At 41.0% G+C, this 20,644-nt stretch overlaps 1 protein-coding gene across 1 annotated transcript; it reads right to left on the bottom strand.

Moving 5' to 3' along the window:
• Window positions 1-358: 358 nt before the first annotated feature.
• On the bottom strand, window positions 359-14,902 carry P4HTM (prolyl 4-hydroxylase, transmembrane; the record flags this gene model as incomplete). The annotated part of the gene is made up of 9 exons (XM_081320224.1): window positions 359-1,106; window positions 1,411-1,534; window positions 2,315-2,405; window positions 2,507-2,692; window positions 5,553-5,715; window positions 6,653-6,749; window positions 8,777-8,967; window positions 9,972-10,053; window positions 14,591-14,902. 9 exons carry the CDS (start codon window positions 14,900-14,902, stop codon window positions 889-891), a joined length of 1,464 nt encoding a protein of 487 aa, XP_081176350.1. The 3' UTR covers window positions 359-888.
• Between the last annotated feature and the right edge of the window lie 5,742 nt (window positions 14,903-20,644).

The following is a 20,644-nucleotide window of genomic DNA, read 5'->3' as shown; positions in this document are numbered from 1 at the left end:
GGCCTCTAGTACTTTTACTCCCTGCGTGTTCTTTGAACATAAACATGCCCAAGACCCCTTGGCATAACTCTGGATTGAAGCCTGCAATCAGATACACCTTTACTTGGGAGTTGGCTTCCTGCTGAATACTTTGTGCGGTCAAATTGGATTGATTAGAATTCCCCCCCCCATTTGCACAGACAACCAAGTCAGATCTCTCTTCATTTTTATCCCCACAACAGTCACTCATAAAGGGAGGTTGGGCTAATAGAAATTGACCCAAAGTTACCCAGTGAGCTTCCAAGGCAGAGCGTGAACCTGAACTTGGGTTTCCTTAGGCTTCACCCGACACCTTAACCTCTATACCACTTTACCGATCTGTGCCCATACAGGCTAAGAGTGGTCGCCTCACTCTTTACAGAGCAACCTAGAATATGCAGGCCTCGTTTTGCTGATGTGGGTTTTACTGCCCTTATGTAAGCTGTATCAGTTGCCTGCAAAGACCGAGAAACTGAAACGGAAGGAAAAGAAGGGCAGATTACAAGATCATAGTTACAAAACCAGCTAAAAGAAAAATGTATTCAGCCGGAGAAGTCAGGATGATAAGGAACCTTGAAGGGAGATTGCATATGTCACACGGAAGATTCAGAGACAGACTCGGAATCTCCTTCAGCAAAGCCAGCCGTTAAATCAAAAGATGCCCTCAGCCACTGTCCCTTCTCTCCACATAATCCCTTCTCCCTCAAACTGCATCGAGTGCCCTGCTCCTCCTTTCCCCAATCCACCTAGAAAGGCAACCCTACATTCTCTGAAGAAACATAATAATTGGGAAATGTGGGAGAATAGAAGAGCTGAAAATGCTAGTGCAAAAAAGGTGCTTCCAGGTCAGCCAAGAGGCATCTCCAAACATTACAGCTCTACATGCACGTTGCTGTAGGATTTGTCCACAGTCCATTCGCTTTGGTCCTCGTTTTCACTGTTGATGTACCGAGCCATCTCCTTCTGGAACTGGAGCTGTCGCCTTTTATTAGGATCAACATTAATCCAATTGTTGGCAATCCACTTGGTTCCTTCAGTGACCAAACAGCCTCCATGTAAGGAATATTCGTCAACATCACCAACCCAGCCTGCAAAGAAACAAGATTCCAGGGATCACCTTCACATAACTGCAGCTCTAAGCTTTCCAAAATAGCCAACAAAGGATTAAGTAAAAGCCAAGCAGTGTCATCTTGTAGGGGAGTTGGGTGGCATAAAAACCTAATTAATTAATTAATAAAATAAAAATAAAAATAAAATAAAATAAAATAAAATAAATAAATAAATAAAATAAAATAATAAAATAAAATAAAATAAAATAAAATAATAAAATAAAATAAAATAAAATAAAATAATACAAAGATTGTTATCGGGTTGCCTCAGGAAGAAACTTACCTTCCCCATCAGGCAGGTAATTATACCAGAAAATGGCAGTGCCTTGCAGAGGTTTTATGCGTAGATTTCCCTTATCACAATGCTTTCGAGTATCACGTAGGTCAACGTCATTCTGGATTAGAGACTGAAGAAAGGGTGGCCATTAGGGAATGTATAAAAGGATGTTCATTGGGGAATCTATGAAAGGACCTCTTCAATTGCCATCAGCTGATGGCTATGATGAGACGTGCATCTACATAATCACAGCCACGGTCCAGTTGCTATTGTTCCTCAGCCAACTGGCTTGGCAATTTTGAACTATCTTATCTTTTTGCAATATTCTCTACAATGGGTTATCCTTAAAAAGCATCTGCCAGTTGCATTTACCTGGTCTGCTCTTCTTATGCTGAAAGATGTGCAATTACAGAGTGTCATTTATAGCTATGCCATTCACTTTCAAAGCACTAAAATGCTGAGAGCTGGATTATCTAGGGCAGGGGTTCCCAACCCCTGGTCCCTGGACCAGTACCGGGCCACGGCATTGCCAACAACCGGTCCGCACAAACAAGCAAAGTCTCATCCACGGGATGCAGAAAAAACATGCACTCTCCGGTCCATGGAAAAATCTGTCTCCACAGAACCGGTCCCTGGTGCCCAAAAGGTTGGGGACCTTTGATCTAGGGAGCATCTTTCCTATTTCCAATGTGTCCGACAGAAGACCTTTACAGAAGAAGAGGCTTTTCTGTGTCTATCTGTACGGAAAGGAATGGTTTGGATTTGAGTGTTTTATTGTTATTTATTGAATTTTATTGTTTTTTTTTCTTTGAGAACTTAACTCAGTAGAAGTATGAAATATAAGCCAAATGAATAAAGCACTTTTTTATAGAAACAGCCAATACGCGCTGCACAGGAAAGACAAACCTACCAACTCTTCGTAAGTCCTGTTATCTGCAATTGGAAAAGTAGTTTCGCCTCCTCCCGTCACATTATTTAGGTAGAACAGCACGGTCACATAGCTGTAAGAAAGAGAACAAGACTTGCTATACTAAAAGCCAACACACCATCCCTGTTACCAGATAGCCAGGAAACCCATTCTGTCTTCGGTTTCTAGGCTTACCGGCAAGACGTCTCAAACGGAGCGCTTTCGTTGGCAATCAGTTTGGTGTGACTACAGGCAGTTTCAGGAAACACTGGTCCACTATCCATATGAGCATGGTAATGTCCTCCCTGGTCATAGCGGACGACCTGCATCGGTTCGCTGTGCTCCACAATCTCTGGCGACAGATGGGTTAAGTTAATTACCCTGAAGATAGACAAGCAGAGAGGCAGGCTGATGGAAAGAAAGTGTGAACAGGTGCCCACAAATATTCCCATTCAAGCCACTCAGATTCCCTTAGCCCAGGGCTTTTCAACCTTTTCACCCATTGTACCACTTTTAGGATATGGCAACATCCGAGTATCTCCAGTCGCCTAGCAAGGTGTCAAAAACTTGATGACACCCCCCCTAAAAAGGGAAAAAGTGATGAAGTACAGTTACTCCTCGACTTACAACAGTTCGCTTAGTGACTGTTCGAAGTTACAATGGCACTGAAAAAAGTGCTCCCCAAGCCGCAGCTGACCAAGACATTTGCCTGCCTGCCCGGCGGCGCTCTTCCTCCTGTCTGAGGTTTTCATTGTTGTGAGCATTTCTGTTGAGGCTTGGCAGCAGGGGTGGGGTGGGGGGTGTTTGGTTTTTATTCCCCCCCTCTGCTGGGTGATTGCAGCAGGCTTTGGTCACTTCACATGACCCTGGGACACTGTGACCATACATTCCAGCTAATCGACGCTTCTGGGCTCAGCAGAAGCGCCAGGATCAGTCCCGAGCTCCAGCTGGAGCCTGGCACTGATCCTGGTGCTTCCGCTGAGCCCTGACAGCCCTGCAGCTCCAGCCATCTCTCACTCAGGCTTGTGCGGTGGTGCCACCGGTTCAGCTCATTCCCCTCCCCCGCTACTTTTCTAGGATGGTCGCGTACCACCTGGCAGGTGACAATGTACCACAGGTGCTACCCGTACCACTGGTTGAAAAGCCCTGCCTTAGCCAGTATCAGACCATCAAGATTACTTTGAGCATTTGTAAAGGGCTTCTTAACAATTACTCAAAAAGGGTCATACTGGTGGAGGCAGAGCTATTTCAAAAAACATTCTGTTCACAATGCTGGCCCTGATCATCTGCATCCGTTCCCATACAAAAAAAGGAGTGTACAAAAAAATCTTGCTTAAGACACAAATGGAACATAGAAACTCATGAAGAAATAAGGAAGGATTTAAACTATTCAGAAAGAATCACGGGAAAAACAACACAGAGGGAGATCTACTCATGTTGCAATTCTAGACACACTGGGTAAAAATTTTTCCGTAAACATGCTTAACACCAGCCAGCCATTCTGCAAGAGTGGTAAGACAAATAGTCTGAAACAAAGAGGATCTGCAGTAGAGCTGTAGCAAGAACATTTTCTGACAAAGTCCTTCTGATTCACCTCACAATTGTTATTTTTAAGTAAGAGTAAATCATGCTGAACAGGTGCAGGTTTTTCTGGCTTGGCATTTTAAGATTTTGTTGCACTTTTTGCATATGATACTGGTGGGGGAAATCAGGAACCTAAGCAAGATGTGAGTCAGCGAGAGTTACTACAAGTCAACATAAATTTGTTTTTAAATATTTTTTTACATGTAACTTCAAAAGAGTAAAAAATAAACCAGGAACTTCAGACATTGGCTGGTAGGCTGCATGCCCCTGCTGAATTATACTGCTCAAAAAAATAAAGGGAACACAAGATAAGACATCCTACTATTAAATACAGTACATTGTGTTGTTTAAGTATTCCCCTTATTTTTTTGAGCAGTATATTATATGTGGCCTACAATAAAAATTAAGGCAGGGGCTGTCCTGCCTTGTTGTCTTGTCTTGTTCAAGGACACTGCACTTTATGTGATGGCCCTGAACGGATGCAGAAGGATCACTGCTGGTGACATCACCATTTGTCATTATGCCAGGGTGTGCACAGAACAACAAAACAGTATGATAAGGGACAATAGATAGGCTGGACATTACAGCCACACATATAATCCATTTGGGATGAGCAGCTATACAAGTCTGATCAATCAATCAGTAATATAATAATGCTGATTTACAGTAGGGAACATATTTTGCTTTTATTAACTTTCAATAAAGTCAAGTATTTTTATATTATTATAAATTATTGTAAGTTTTGTATTAATTTAGTCATACATTTTTATTAACAGCAATATTTAATATTTGTTGCATTTTTGCATATGCATAAATGCGCCACACCACTTTCCACATTTTATATTATGTGGTCTAATATTCATTTGACTTTGAGACACCTGGTGTAAAGTTATTAGATTTAAATGACAATATCAGAATAATCTAAAACTCATTTTACTCAAGAATTAATAAAACTGAGCAAAAGAGCTGTAAACACTAATCAATCTCTTTCTCTGTTTCACCTAAGTATGGGCCACTCTTTCCAAAGCTTTTTTTAACTCAAATATTCAAAACAAAGCTAAAGGAAAATGTACATTTTAAGTAGTAAAATCTATTAGGAAAATTCTGTTTATAAACATAGCGACCAGTTTTAATTAAAACTTGTCCTTTTGAAATGCTATTGCCTCAGGTTTTCAGTAGATACAATTCCTCACATTGTACCGTATTTTTCTGTGTATAAGACACTATTTTTTTTCCTGCAAGCACCCTGTTCAAAAATCAGGTGCGTTCTATACAAGTGCAGTATCTTATACACGGAAAAATAATGGTAACCTCTGCAGCCCAGGGCATGCCTGTGTGGGTTGTCATGCTGCCTGGTGCAGGTGTCAAGCTCCTGTGGGCTTGCCACTAATGGGAGGGAGGACAGGGCAAGATTGTCAGCTGGCCGAACTTCAGGATTTGCCAGCTTGGAGAAACTCGCATGCCAGAGCATCTTATATAAGGGTATGTCTTATAGACGGAAAAATAGGGTATATATCACTAACCAACAAAATGCCATTTAGATTTCTAGTGCTTTGCAAAGTAGGTGCATTAAGTGCACTGGTTTGTGCATTTTGGCAAAACCGATCAGCAAGCCGACAGCAAGGCTAATTGGTAAAAATGGCTGAGATAAATTTACCTTTGCCGTATGGAGCGCATGACCTGATGTGCCCCCTCACCTTGGTACAGCCATGTATGTTGGCTGTTCCTCACCAGATCGCTCATTTTCACTTTTTGGCTACCCATGTACTTGTGAAAGTCTTGAATGTTCAATTGTTTAAATTCTTCCAAACTTAGAACACCTGGGTAAAATGAAGGAAAAGAACATATGTCCCCATGTCAGGCCAGAAACTGATCAGTGTAAACATGATGTCAGGAGGTATGTCGCATCAGAACCAGAGGACCCAACCTTCCCTGATGATCCCTATGAGATTTACTTTAACTGGGCAACTCTAACATACATGGAGGGGAAGGGCTATTGAAGAGCAGGAATGTTTATCTATATAAAATTAATAAAAGGCACAGTGTTAGCAAACAAAAAGCTGTGGGGGTGGGAGAGCAGAAATTAAGAGAAGAGAATGCAAGTAAAAATCCAAAATTTGAAGTTAAAATATCACAGAGAAGAATGATTCTCTGGCTTTTAAACAGGTGTCAGTACCTAAAGCCAGAGGTATCACTTGGGGTTGAATTAAGAGAAGAGAGGAGAACCTTTATTGTCATTTGTTTAGTGTGGGAATATTGGCACCCATTAAAAATGAAATTTAGTTGCTTCCTCTCAAAAGTGTACATATACATAACATGCGTTTAAACATGCTATATATACAACAGATGTATAAACCTTCACCCTTACATATAAATAACATATAAATATTAATCACCAACCATCTTGACTACAGTACGTAGCGGAAAGAGGAAGCTTTAGAGTTCACAAGGTTAATACCGTATGACTGAATCTGCATGTTCTGCTTTGGATCCTACACAGCAGTGCTTAAAAAGTAAAGCTGGTGTTTGTTTGCCACTGTCTGATTGGCCATAAAATTAAATGTAAGTTGCTTTATAGTCACTGAAATACTTGTTGATTGTTACAACTTTGGCTGTTTTTGTTTTACCCCTGATTTGATCCTAATGTTAGTACAAAACCATCATATGACTATTTTTATATTTGTTCCAATCTAATGTGACAGAATAATAGGGAAGGGAACAATGCTACACAGTGCATTAAAAAGCATTCTGTCTTACCGTTGCCATCTGGGTCTGCCTTGACTGCGGCATACATCTCCCGGAGGCTCTCGGGTGTCATCCACCTACCGTTTCCCAGGCGGGTATGTGTCAGCACCTGCAATTGGAACACAGTGCAGATGACCTTACCGTTAAAAGACGAGTTATGTATTCAATCAAGAAGCATTAGTAGAATCCACTAACTCAAAAATTAACAGATAATCGATGAAACACCCAGGAAGCACCCCTATTTCTGGTTGCACTGGATCCCAGGATATACAAAGGGCCACCAGTTTTTCAGACAGGAACAAAATTTCCTCTAGTTATTTGCTTTATTTGGAGATTTGTCCTCATATATGTGTCAATGATTGGAATGTAAGATCCATGAATCAAGGCAAGCTGGATGTGGACGTGGTCAAACAAGAGATGACAAGACTGAACATCGACATCTTAGGAATCAGCGAACTAAAATGGACAGGAATGGGTGAATTTAATTCAGATGCCCATCAGGTATACTACTGCGGGCAAGAATCCCTCAGAAGAAATGGAGTAGCCTTCATAGTCAATAAAAGAGTAGGAAAAGCAATACTGGGATACAATCCCCAAAATGACAGGATGATCTCAGTTTGAATCCAAGGCAAACCATTCAATATTAGAGAAAAAAAGAAAGCAAAATGGCTGTCTGAGGAAGCTTTTCAAATAGCTGAGGAAAGGCTGTATACTGTCAACCTGTTTAACTTATATGCAGAGCCCATCATGAGAAAGGCAGGGCTAGATGAATCAAAAGTTGGAATTAAGATTGCCGGGAGAAATATCAACCACCTAAGATATGCAGATGACACCACTCTAATGGCAGAAAGTGAAGAGGAACTAAAGAGCCTCTTGTTGCGGGTGAAGAAGGAGAGTGCAAAAGTTGGATTAAAACGTAACATTAAGAAAACCAAGATCATGGCATCCAGCCCTCTCAATTCCTGGCAAATAGATGGGGAAGAAATGGAGGTAGTGACAGATTTTATTTTCCTGGGCTTCAACATCACCACAGATGGGGACTGCACCCAAGAAATTAAAAGATGCTTGCTCCTGGTGAGGAAAGCCATGGCAAATCTAGACAGCACACTAAAAAGCAGAGACATCACCCTGCCAACAAAAGTGCATATAGTCAAGGCTATGGTCTTCCCAGTTGCAATGTATGGCAGTGAAACTTGGACCATAAGAAAGGCTGAGCACCAAAGAATTGAGGCCTTTGAACTATGGTGTTGGAGAAGACTCCTGCGAATCCCTTGGACTGCAAGGCGATCAAACCGGTCAGTCCTAGAGGAGATCAACCCTGACTGCTCTTTAGAAGGCCAGATCCTGAAGTTGAAACTCAAATACTTTGGCCATTTAATGAGAAGGAAGGACTCACTGGAGAAGAGCCTAATGCTGGGAAAGGTTGAGGGCAAGAGAAGAATGGGACGACAAAGAAAGAGGTGGCTGGATGGAGTCACTGAAGCAGTAGGCATGAGCTTAAATGGATTCCAGAAGATGGCAGAGGACAGGAAGGCCTGGAGGAACGTTATCTATGAGGTTGCGATGGGTCGGACACGACTTCGCAACTAACAACAACGTGTCAATGATGCAACATGCAGAATTGTACCAGGATGTTAAAACACAATAGTTAAGGTCTGATCATTCAAAATGTTCAATATTCACACAGTATGACTTCTTTCAGATATAAGACTAACTCATTATTTTCCATTACAGATGCAAGCTGCAGGATCTTACACTTCCCCATCTCCTTTTTGTCCTCTATTGACATAGCCACAAAAGCAAAACTGGAAATTATGCCTCTTATTTTTAACTAACCACAATTTCTCCTTACATTCAGACTAGGAAGTGATTGGTTTATCCAAATAAAAGACAGAATGTATCGTATATTGAAGCTGGCTTGTTAGAACAAACAGTAGTTAAAACAAAGTGCAGTTTATCCAAGTTCAAATGTAATTACAAACTTTTACAAATATATTTAATTTTCTCGTCATAAGAGTGCAGGGGTATGAGCCAGCCCACGGCTCTCAGTCCTTTTCTTACAGGACTTGATTCAGGGTTATACCTGAATGAGGTTAATATTTCCCAGTTAATAGCCAATCATTCCATTCTGAATACCTCCTTAAGTTGCAGTTGTCCATCCTGGTTGTGATCCAGCAGATTAAAGATATCCATCTGGCTGATATCTATCATTTCCATGGCTTCCTCATAATCTTCTGTGGGTAAAATCTGGCTTTTCTGTAGGCCTTTCAGCTGAGCCAAATGTATAATTAATTTACATTCATCTTCACTCAGGAAATCTGGGATTTCTAACATGGAAGAAAGGTACAAGAAAATGATTTTCCCATCCAAAGGTGAACATTCAAAAATCCAATGCTACTTAAATCCCGGTATTGATGCTTAAGATGATTTATGAAGGCAGGAAATAGTTGGGTCCAAATATTCCACAGTTATGAGGCAAGGAACTAATATCTCGGTACACACACCAACGTTTCCAATCCTAAAAAAAGGTATTTTGCCTAAATATCTGTGAACAAATCAGAAAAACAGATCATAGTTTAAGGCTAAGCCACAAACTATGATTTATGATACACGTTTAGGCTCAGCCTTTCATTTGAGCCAGCAGAGCTCAGAAACTGTTACCTGCTTCAGAAGAAATAAAAATAGCAAAGAGTACAACTGAAGAAAACATACTCCTCTTAGGGGACCATTGTCCTTAACTTTCCTGCCATCCATTGATTAAATAAATTTGTAATGAGGAAAACAACAAGCAATCTACTGTTAAGTTTTAAAAGGCTTTCATTGAACTGCACTGAGAGAGCAATGTTTTCAATAAAGTCCAGGGATAAAGCTCACAAGTTAATTTCATGCCAAAATAAGATGCATACCACTGTCCACAATTAATTTTCTGTTTCATACTTAAAATAGAAATCTTGCAGATTACATCCTGTAAGCCAATAAAACTTCCAAGTTTACACCCAAATTCGGCTAACTAGTTCACAAAGCTCTGGCAATCAAAACTCCAACACTTGATCCAGCTAAACAAAGGTCTCTAAATAAATATTGTTTTTCCCCTAAACAAAGAGAGAGGGAAAAACAGTGTTTTTTTAAATGATTAGGCAGGCAAACAACCCAATGACTCAATCAGAACTCTAACATATTCAGGTGGGCATCATTCAAGATAATTTGACTGCCCTCATTTCAACACTTGTTAAGTCTAGCTAGACCGAAAGACAGATTGCTCCTATAATAATATACCTAGAACTTGGAATAGGATGTACAGATATATTTTTAAATAGCCTCTATTTCTTACCAAAAAGAAGTGGTTTCAAGCTGAGAGTTTTCATAACATGGATTTTGTTAGGAACCAGTTGCAACTTCTGTTTATGGCCCACCTTTAAAAGATAATAAAGTAATGAATTAACTGGTTTAATCCTATATGTAGAATTATGTCACACACACGTTAAAAGAGTTGTGATTTGGTCAAAAACTTTCACCTATGTATCAGCAAACTTTAAGCTTTCCAGACAGGACACAGCGATGATGTTGAGCAGTAGCATGTTTAATTAAACTATACAAGGATGCACAAACACTGGCATGCCTAAAAATAAGCATAAATTTAAACTTTTTTCACTGGATAAAACATTTGATAAAATATTACTGATCTAAAAGTGTGTTATAAGCATTGCCAGGTATAAAGATGGAAATGAAATAAACAATATATTTTTTATTGATTTAGTTTGCTCATAGAGACAACATACTTTCCATGCTGATTAAGACAGCACATTGAAACATTTGCAAAGAATCTTTGGAGAATGTTGGAACAGTTAGTGGAGTTGTTCATGGCAGCTTATAAAACAAACATAAAGCTTCTTTTTTAGCCACTAGGAAAACAAGTTTAGATTTATAATTATCTAATGTTATTTTGTAGCAGAGTGCCAATACATAGCATTCTGCATTGCCAAGACTACATTCAGAATACCATTTTCAAAACCATATTTAACTGTCTGAAGGCTTTGTAACTTATTTCCTGTACACGTATAGTAGCTGCATTTCTTTTAAGAGTAGACATAAGCAATGGCAACACTTAAAAATCAATCTAGGAAAATTCATTACAGATAGGAAACCTCAAGTATTTAGAGAGATGAGTTCTACAAAGATAATAGTAATAATAACTCCTGCCTGTGGAACACACTGCTTTCCTGTAGTCCGTCAGGCCTCCACTCTTTTAGCCTTCCATAAGGCTTTAAATAGGGACGCAGTGGCTCAGTGGGTTAGGATCAGAAGGTCGGCAGTTTGGCGGGTCGAATCCCGAGTGCCGCGTAGCAGAGTGAGCGCCTGTTACTCGTCCCAGCTTCTGCCAACCTAGCAGTTCGAAAGCACGTAAAAAATGCAAGTAGAAAAATAGGGACCACTACGGTGGGAAGGTAACAGCGTTCCGTGCGCCTTTGGCGTCTAGTCATGCCGGCCACATGACCACGGAGATGTCCTCGGACAAGCGCTGGCTCTTCGGCTTTGAAACGGAGATGAGCACCGGCCCCTAGAGTCGGAAACGACTAGCACACATGTGCGGGGGAACCTTTACCTTTACCTTTAAGGCTTTAAAGATCTGGCTTTCCCCCCAGCATTCGGAGAAGACTAGATTGGACATGAGAACCGATTTGGCACCGGGTTTTTGTTGTGTTTAATGTTTTATCAGATTGCATTTTTAGCTTTAATATGATTTTATATGCACTTTAATTTTTAATTAGGAAACCCAGAGTTGTTTGAAAGACAAGTGACTATATGTTATAAACAAACAAATAAACTAATAGCTGGATGTAAATGCCAAATACAGTCTCAACATGTAGCTGACTCTGCAACTAGCCGTAATAATAATTTATCCTGTGACAATACCTTTAACACCATCAAATTACATTTCCCAATCCAGATCCTTGGGAAGGACTTGATAGGTAGATAAAAAATGCCAGATTCAGTCTAAACATCTGGCTGACAGTGCAATGAACCATAATTTATTAAATTTATATGCCATCCAAGTCCCAGCAATTCAGGGCAATTGAGATGAAACAAATGCTTCAGTTCAGAACATTTACAGTCAAGAGACACTCCATTATTTATTTTGATCAAGATCAGCACAATTCCAGAATAGAAACTGATCTAAGATTATAGTAAGAAAAACCCAATAATGCCAGCATTCACCCACTCTAATCATGATAAGCTCAACTCACACAGAATACTATAAATTTGTTCTTCCAGAATTTACATTCACACTGGAAAAAGTTAAAGTAGAATGAAAAATGAGAAAAAACAGATTCCCCTTTAAAAACAAACTATATATCATGAGCTATAGGAAATACAGGGGTCGAACATTTCATGCCATGTTTTCCACCTATGCATACCAGAGAAGGTAGGAATTATTGGAATGATTATACTTCTACTGCTGAAGTCTTCTAAAGGTCTACCCAGAAGAAAGGTAATAATAATAATAACAACAATAACAATGTTGGAAGAGACCTTGGAGGTCATCTAGTCCAACCCCCTGCTCAGGCAGGAAACCCTATACCATTTCAGACAAATGGCTGTCTAGTCTCTTCTTAAAAACTTCCAGTGTTGGAGCATTCACCGCTTCTGGAGGCAGGTTGTTCCACTGATTGTTGTAACTGTCACGTAGTTTCTCCTTATTTCTAAGTTGCTTCTCTCCTTGATTAGTCTCCATCCGTTGCTTCTTGCCCTGCCTTCAGGCGCTTTGGAGGATATCTTGACTCCCTTTTCTTTGTGGCAACCCCTGAGATATTGGAACACTGGTATCATGTCACCCCTCGTCCTTCTCTTCATTAAACTAGACATACCCAATTCCAGCAACCGTTCCTTATATGTTTTAGCCTCCAGTCCTCTAATCATCTTTGTTGCTCTTCTCTGTACTCTTTCTAGAATCTCAACATCTTTTTTTACATCGTGGTAAAAAAGATTCATCGAACTGAATGGGAATTCAGTTTAAGATAAATGCACAAATAGCAAACATTTAACTAGTAGCCCTTAAAAAGGTAGCAAGGAAACAGTCCACCTTTTTTCTTAATGAAATCTGCAGTTGTACAAAGAACAAAATAAGCATCTAAAAGAATTTAAATAATTTTATTCAGCACCTATTTCTGAAGGTCCAGGTTACCTTGTATGTTAATCTTACTGTTTTCTTAACACAAAAGATAAATTAGCTATCCAGATTGGGATGGTGAGTTGAGAGAATGTGCATACACTTATAGAAGATAATGTAACTCCTCACTCCATTTTTTTTAACTGAAATTGAAATTCCTCACCACCACTAAGAAAGGGAGATGTTAAAAAAATCTGAAAAACTGATTTTTTTGGGGGAAAAAGGATGTCAAGCATCCTTTTTAAAATAAGGATTACAATTTACGACCAAAACTGAGCCCAAAATTTCTGTTAAGTGAGACATTTGTTAAGTGAATTTTGCCCCATTTTACGACCTTCCTTGCCACAGTTGTTAAGTGAATCGCCACAGTTGTCACATTAGCAACACGTTTGTTAAATGAATCTGACCGGCCCATTGACTTTGCTTGGCAAAAGGTTGCAAAAGGTGATCACATGACCCCAGGACCACTGCAATGGTCATAACTATGAATCGACCCTGTGACCACAGGATGCCACGGCTGTCATAAGTACGAAAAGCTGTCACGAGTCACCTTTTTCAGTGCTGTGGTCACTTCTGAACGGTCACTAAACGAACTGCCGTTAAGTCGAGGATTACCTGTACATTAGGCACATATTATTAGGATCAAAATGGGAGATGGCAAACCGATGGCTACAGGATATATCCGAGGAGGCTTTCTTCTCAAAGGGACACCTTTCATAGTTTAAGACCGCCAGCTTCTCTCACCGGTGTGACTGGGGACCAGGATGGCCGGGGATGGAGGGATGCAGAGTTCAAAGACAAAGCGGCGACGTCACCTGATGGAGGACAGCGGGGACTCAGCCCTGCCCTCAAGGCTGCTGTTTCGGTGCAGACGCCTTACCAGAAGCCAGAGGAGACAGGGCTGCTCCGAGGCGGGGGACCGGCTTCTACCCCGCTTTTTAAAACTTTTATTTCGAGCAAAAACCGACGAAAGGATGAGCCTTGGTGGAGCAGTGGGCTAATGCCTCCTTAAGTAACACCAGCTGCCTGCAATTAGTGCAGGTTCGAGTCCCACCAGGCTCAAGGTTGACTCAGCCTTCCATCCTTCCGAGGTAGGTAAAATGAGGACCCAGATTGTTGGGGGCAATTAAGCTGACTTTGTAATAATGCCGCTGGGGGGTGTCCGAAAGCCCTAATAAGCAGGCATATACATAGAATGAAGGCTATTGCTAAGCACATTTGATTTGTGCTTTAAATTGTAAGCCGCCCTGAGTCTTCGGAGAAGGGCAGGATATAAATGGAATTAAAATAAAATAAATAAAAACAAATAATAAGCAGGCATATACATAGAATGAAGGCTATTGCTAAGCACATTGATTTGTACTTTAAATTGTAAGCCGCCCTGAGTCTTCGGAGAAGGGCGGGATATAAATGGAATTAAAATAAATAAAAACAAATAATAAGCAGGCATATACATAGAATGAAGGCTATTGCTAAGCACATTGATTTGTACTTTAAATTGTAAGCCGCCCTGAGTCTTCGGAGAAGGGCGGGATATAAATGGGATTAAAATAAATAAAAACAAATAATAAGCAGGCATATACATAGAATGAAGGCTATTGCTAAGCACATTGATTTGTACTTTAAATTGTAAGCCGCCCTGAGTCTTCGGAGAAGGGCGGGATATAAATGGGATTAAAATAAATAAAAAAAAAAAAGAAAGGAGTTCCTGAAAAAAGCAGCCCCGATTTCCTTCCTCCCTCTCCCCCCCCCCACTCCGTCGCCCGCGGAAAAGCGCTTGCCTTAATGCCCTGCAGGCGAGGCAGAGCCCGAGGGTCCAAGTTGCCTGAAGAAACGGGCAGTAGGGGCGCCTCCGGGACGGGGCCAGGAGTCTCTTTCGTCGGCTCCGGCTCCCCTCCATCGTCGGCGCTGATGTGGACGAAAAGCAGCAAGCCCAGCACGTTGATCACGTAGAGATGCGCGAACACCATCAGCACGACGAAGTAGGGTCGGGAGCAGACGGCCCGTCGCCCGACGGGAGGGCCTGGCAGGAGCGGCCCGTCGTCCGGCTCGGCTGTCGCCGCGGCCACCGCTGCCCCCGCCGCCGCAGCCATCCTAGGCCAGGCTCGCTGAAGCGTTACCACGGCAACCCCGCGTGAGCGCGGCTGGGAAACTCTCCTCCGATCGTCACGCTACTACAGCACGAAGTCACCACGCGCGAAGCGAGCGCGGTTTGCGGCCCTCCGGTCCAACGAGCCGAGATGGAATGAGACGTGGTCCGAGCCGCGGTACAAGACGAACTCTTAACAGGGCGGCGTCGTGCCTTGGAGGCTGAGATTTTCTCTCCCTAGAAGAGCCACTTTAGCGCCGATAACTCGACGGTCGCGCTCGTTCCCTCATTGCCCGTAACGTAGGAAGCCATTTTTGAATAGGGCGTCATCGGTTTCATGCTCAGAATCTGAGACCATTACTAAGGGCAAAACGCCTCTTGCGTTAACTGCCTTTCGGAAGCAAACGTGCTGGGGCCTTAACCTAATCTCTAGCGTGCTTTTGAAGAGTTCGTTCATCGCAAAATATCAGAACGATAGGTTTAAGACTCAGTCTGTGCGCTTACAGCAGGGGTCTTCAAACTTGGCCCTTTTATGACTTGTGGACTTCAACTCTCAGAATTCCTCAGCCAGCGTGCCTGGCTGAGGAATTCTGGGAGTTGAAGTCCACAAGTCATAAAAGGGCCAAGTTTGAAGACCCCTGGCTTACAGTATCTGGGCTGGCAGAATCTTTAAAAGTTACCGCTGTTTACGGCTGATTTCTTCTTTTGGCCATCTTGCTAACTACCATGCTACTGAGTGCAAAAATTATTAGATTTTTATCCTGCCTTTATTACTGTATAAATAACTCTGGGAATTAATACATGTAATCCTCAATTTAACAATCACAATTGAGCCCCAAATTTCTGATACTGAGACAGTTGAGTTTTGCCCCATTGTACCTTTCTTGCCAGAGTTAAGTTAGCAATGCAGTTTAGTAACACGATTGCTAAGTGAATCTGGTGTCCCCATTGACTTTTGTCAGGTTGCAAAAGTTGCCTTCATCATTTTCCCCAGAACTACCCCCTGTATGGTGAATTGGACTGACAAAGTGACTGGCCCAAAGTCACCCAGCTGGTTTCATGCCTAATTTCACATTTAAACCCTGCTTATATATGATCTTTTAACAAAAATGGGGAAAAGGTTGGAAAGGTAAAAGACTAGCTTTCCCAGGAACAGTATGGGCCACTCTTTCCCAGGGCAGGAATGTGCAATATCATGATTTACAGCTAACTAGGAAGTATTTTTTTTAATCCCATTTATATCCCGCCCTTCTCCGGTTTACAATCTAAGCACAAATCAAATGTGCTTAGCAATAGCCTTCATTCTATGTATATGCCTGCTTATTAGGGCTTTCGCCCCCCCCCCCAGCGGCATTATTACGAAGTCAGCTTATTGCCCCCAACAATCTGGGTCCTCATTTTACCTACCTCGGAAGGATGGAAGGCTGAGTCAACCTTGAGCCTGGTGGGACTCGAACCTGCACTAATTGCAGGCAGCTGGTGTTACTTAAGGAGGCATTAGCCCACTGCTCCACCAAGTCTGTCTTCTGACTGATCAGCTTTCTAATCTGTACCAGCACAAGTGATCTATCCAGTTCACCTGTGCTTCATTTGGTTGTGGCCAGCTCCTTCACCCCTGCTCCAATTGGCTAAAGTGCATTATGGCAGGAACATCTCTTCCTCTCCAATTTTTAAGTAAGTTCAACAGGACTGATGAAAATCTGGCTTCCTTTTAAAACACATTTGGTAATGGAGCAGTGAAATGATAGGCCTTTCTTAAATAAAGTTGGCAGTTCTGCTACTTTCCCCTCCTAGCCAAAGTGAGAACATGGAAATATTTTTCTTTCACAGCCTCACTGATGTAAATCAACTGAGGGGCTAATACAGAAACCCTAAGTCTTCAAAAGTCCTGGTCAAAGGAAAGCAATTGATGCTTGCTTTCCAAGTCTGGGTAGGACGGGTGGAGAAGGGGAGTACACCAGTGTGTGGTAAATGGATCTGACCAAAACTTCAGTCTGTCTCTATGACCAAAGCAGAAGAATAGACTGGACCCAGGGGCTAAACCAGCTAAAGACTTACTTTACCTCCAAAAATTATGGTCCTGCAACTTTTGTTTGGAGGCAAGGTGCCTGCAACCCAGTAGTAACAGGGAATATTAAGACCAATAGCCCTGGACAGACCTGACCTCTGTATACATTTATCCCTTTTAAACTATCTAGATTAGTCATAATCTCCACATCTCACGGCAATGAATTCCAGTTTGGTTGCTATGTGAAGAAATAATCTAATTTTGTCTGTTCCAACTCTCCTTTCAATGAATTCCACTGATGATCCTCAATTCTAGTGTTTTGACAGCGGAAGAAGAATTTTCCTCAATGGATGAATAGCTGCAAAAGTTGGATTTAGCAGAAAGGGCTAAATGGACTGTTTTGATTCAAGAAAAGAATACTATTAATTTTGTTTCTACTTGGAAACCATTTTTGGACTTGGTGCTTGAGGTGGAAAAAAAAGAAACGTTGATTTTGGGTTTTGTTGATAGATTTGTTATAAAAATGGCTAGTATGTATTACGTAAAAGTAAAAAGTTGAGGTTGTATGTTATTGCCTTATCTACTGTGCCTAAAGGAGTCAGAAGTCAATGCTATCTTTTCTTTCCCCTCCTCTATCTTGCACTTTTTCCTCTTCTCCTTTTCCTCCCCTACTTCCCCATTGTTTTAATTTTTCGTTGTATTTCTGTATTTTATATTTTGATAAACTAATAAAAAATAATTAACTGAAAAATAGGGGGAATAAAAACTTCCTGTCCTTTTTTTTCCACCTAAGGAATCTTAAAACTTTTTAGCCTGTTCTCATAGGGAAAATATTCAACCTACTTGAACTTTTTTTTTTGTTGCCCAATTCTTTTTCCTGCTCTATTAATACCCTTTTTTTCAAACATGGAGATCACATAAATATGAAAACATAGCCAGAGTAAACACCACAGAACACTTAATTAAAATTAGAAATTCACAATTTATTTCAAATAAAACAATTTCAGGAGGGGAAAATTTAAAGGGCTCTTTCTCCTCTGCCCTCTTCCCCTCCTAATGCCGGAAAAGTGTTGGCAGTTTCTTGAGATTGCTTTCCCCCAAACCTCAGTGAGGGACAGAGCAAAGGCAGCCATGATAATGTAGCACTCTGCGTAATAAAAAAAAGCTTCTATAGCAGAAGCTATTACCTGAAAATTTGGAACAGTCCAGACTTAAGCGAGCACATAAGTTGGTTGTTTTTTTTTAAACAAAAAGTTACTTAAGTGAAGTTGAATTTTGAAAATCAGAAACACGAATTTAAATGGATCAACACAGTACAGTAACAAAAAATCTTCAGTTCTTTCTGTAACATTAGCATGGCATTATGTGTTAAAAGAAAAATTGTGATTTTTCTGCTACAGAATGAATGTTAGAAAAGTACAAGCATAAAACTGGTTACGGGATTTCTCCTTTATCTGCACAGCCTCAACTGCTTTCTGTTATGAAAGCTTTTGATATGTACAGAATTCTACTGGACAGGAGAATTGGATACTACCTACGTGCTTCAATGTTTACTATCGGGAGGTGGTTACTCGCCTTAGCTTTATTTCCTTCTCTTTTAGAAAGGAGGAAGGCAAGTTGTGAGAGGGAATTTTAAAAGTAAACCAAACTAAATGGAAATAAACACTGCGATCAAGGGTAAGCCAAATCAACAATCTCAACGTGCAGAGTGAAGGATGAAAATAGCTGCCAGGTTGGCTTAGGCCAAGCCTGATGGAACAAGAGGAAGACCGAAACTCCTAGTATAGGATGTTAACCTGCTCTGAGGGAAATGTAGTGCCTACCTCTTGGCTTAGATGTCCCTTAGTTACAGTCCATTCCATCACAAAGTGAAATTTTCTAACAAGGTTTTTTTATTTATTTATTTTAGGCTCACTTTGAAAAAATGCTACAGAATGAAGAGAATATATTTCTAGAGGAAGGACTGTTTTCTGCCAATGATAAAAACTTTTAGATAGCACCCAATCATTGTGCTGTTCTAGAACAGGGAAGATTAGAAATTAAGAGGTAAGGAATCTACTGATCTCTAAATTCTGGAATAAATCTTATTGATTCCAAACTTAGGATCAGCTGTGCGGTAACACCTAATTGTATTTGTCACCCATCAGCTGAGCAGATTCCTCCTCTCTGTGCAGCCATCTCTCCCCAAAACCTGGAGGGCACAGAGGGCCGTCACAGAGACCAAAAGGTGAGAATATTCTCCTGAGCAAGCAAGAAGCCTCTCTTCAATAAAGTTGCATTATGCGATGTGACAATTGTATATTACATCTTAGTGCACCATGGGAGATTGGATCTAAGCATCTGAACAATATGCCAAACTTTGCAGACAGAGAAAACTTTGCCACTGCAAGTCGTGATTGTGCTACAGTAAATTCAACCAATTGCAGGTATTTGGCAGCTATAGCAAGTAACACCACTCTTTTGCATTGGATAATTCTGAACAAGAAACATGTATGCTTTAATCTTAGTTAATTTCATGAGCGGAACAGCTCAGTCTGAATGTTAAAAGTTTCAAGAGAAAAAGATGCTCACCTCCCTCAAAATCTGAACTTTGTGTAAGCAAGCAAGCAAGATCAGGACAGCATTACCGAGGAAGTTAGGAAGCCAGCAGTTTTCCCTATCAAGATGCCAATAATTTTGTGCTAACACTGAACAGAATTAATGCAAACGGATACCTTAGTAAGCAGTGTCTGACACACACACTGAACATTTTGCATTGGATAAAAAGGTTTTGCCTGTTTCTAAGTTTCAAAGCCCAGCAGTGGTTTTTCATGCAGAGAAATTAAAATATTGAAGCCAGAAAAACAAGCATGACCTCTGTTTTTGACAAAGATATGGATTAAAAGATCAAACCTGCTGAGGTCATCATACCACATATGCCACCAGGGTCCAGTGGAATGGGCAAAGGGAAAGAGCAAGTGTGAATCTGGGTAAAGTTCACTTTCTCTCTGCTTTCCCAACAAGCTTTTTACTTCTTCCACCCACTGGCTTAGTGTGAGGTTACCTGGGAACAGAGAAGTCATGCTAGGACTTAGGGTCTAAGAAACAAGCTTATCATTTTCCTTGGGGTGCCTGAGGTAGTAGTGGCAGCAGCAGCAGCAGCTGAATGGAAGATGACGGCTTGGTTGATGACCTCCAAAAGCTAGGACAAAATCTAAAATGCTAATAAAATAACTTTCACCGAAAGGCTAGGAAAACAGGCGTCATAAGCAGAAAACAATGATTCTTGTAAAGCTTTCTAATCCAAATCCCGAAGGTCACAAGCAATGCACATAAAAAAATCTCAGTGCAACATGCTCTTGTAAACATGGATCCAAGGAAATTTTTGTTTCAAGACATCGAATGGAGCAAGTTTCCGGAAACCGCAGTTCCATCTTCCATTTCTAGACAGATTATGAGCAGAACCTAGTATGTATTTTATATAGCTATTTTAAAAGCTGGCCTCTAATGTGAACTGCTGACATTAAACACATTTCAAGAGTTAACAAAACTCTGCCAGTAAGCAGCCACCTATGATTCTTAACGGCAATTATGAACTATTTTGGCGGTGGTTTGCTTTCCAAGCTTGTTTCAAATTAGTTTCTGAACATTTTGTTACCTGACTAGGTAACATCAGCAGGATTTTCTTCTCCTATTTTCCTTATATAGTAAAGGTTCCCCCGCGCATGCGTGCTAGTCGTTTCTCCGTTTCAAAGCCAA

Source organism: Vipera berus, assembly GCF_964194415.1.
Source record: "Vipera berus genome assembly, chromosome: 2".
Taxonomy (NCBI): Eukaryota; Metazoa; Chordata; class Lepidosauria; order Squamata; family Viperidae; genus Vipera; species Vipera berus.
The sequence above is the reverse complement of the archived record's forward strand: the minus strand, read 5'-3'. Positions and strand labels throughout refer to the sequence as shown.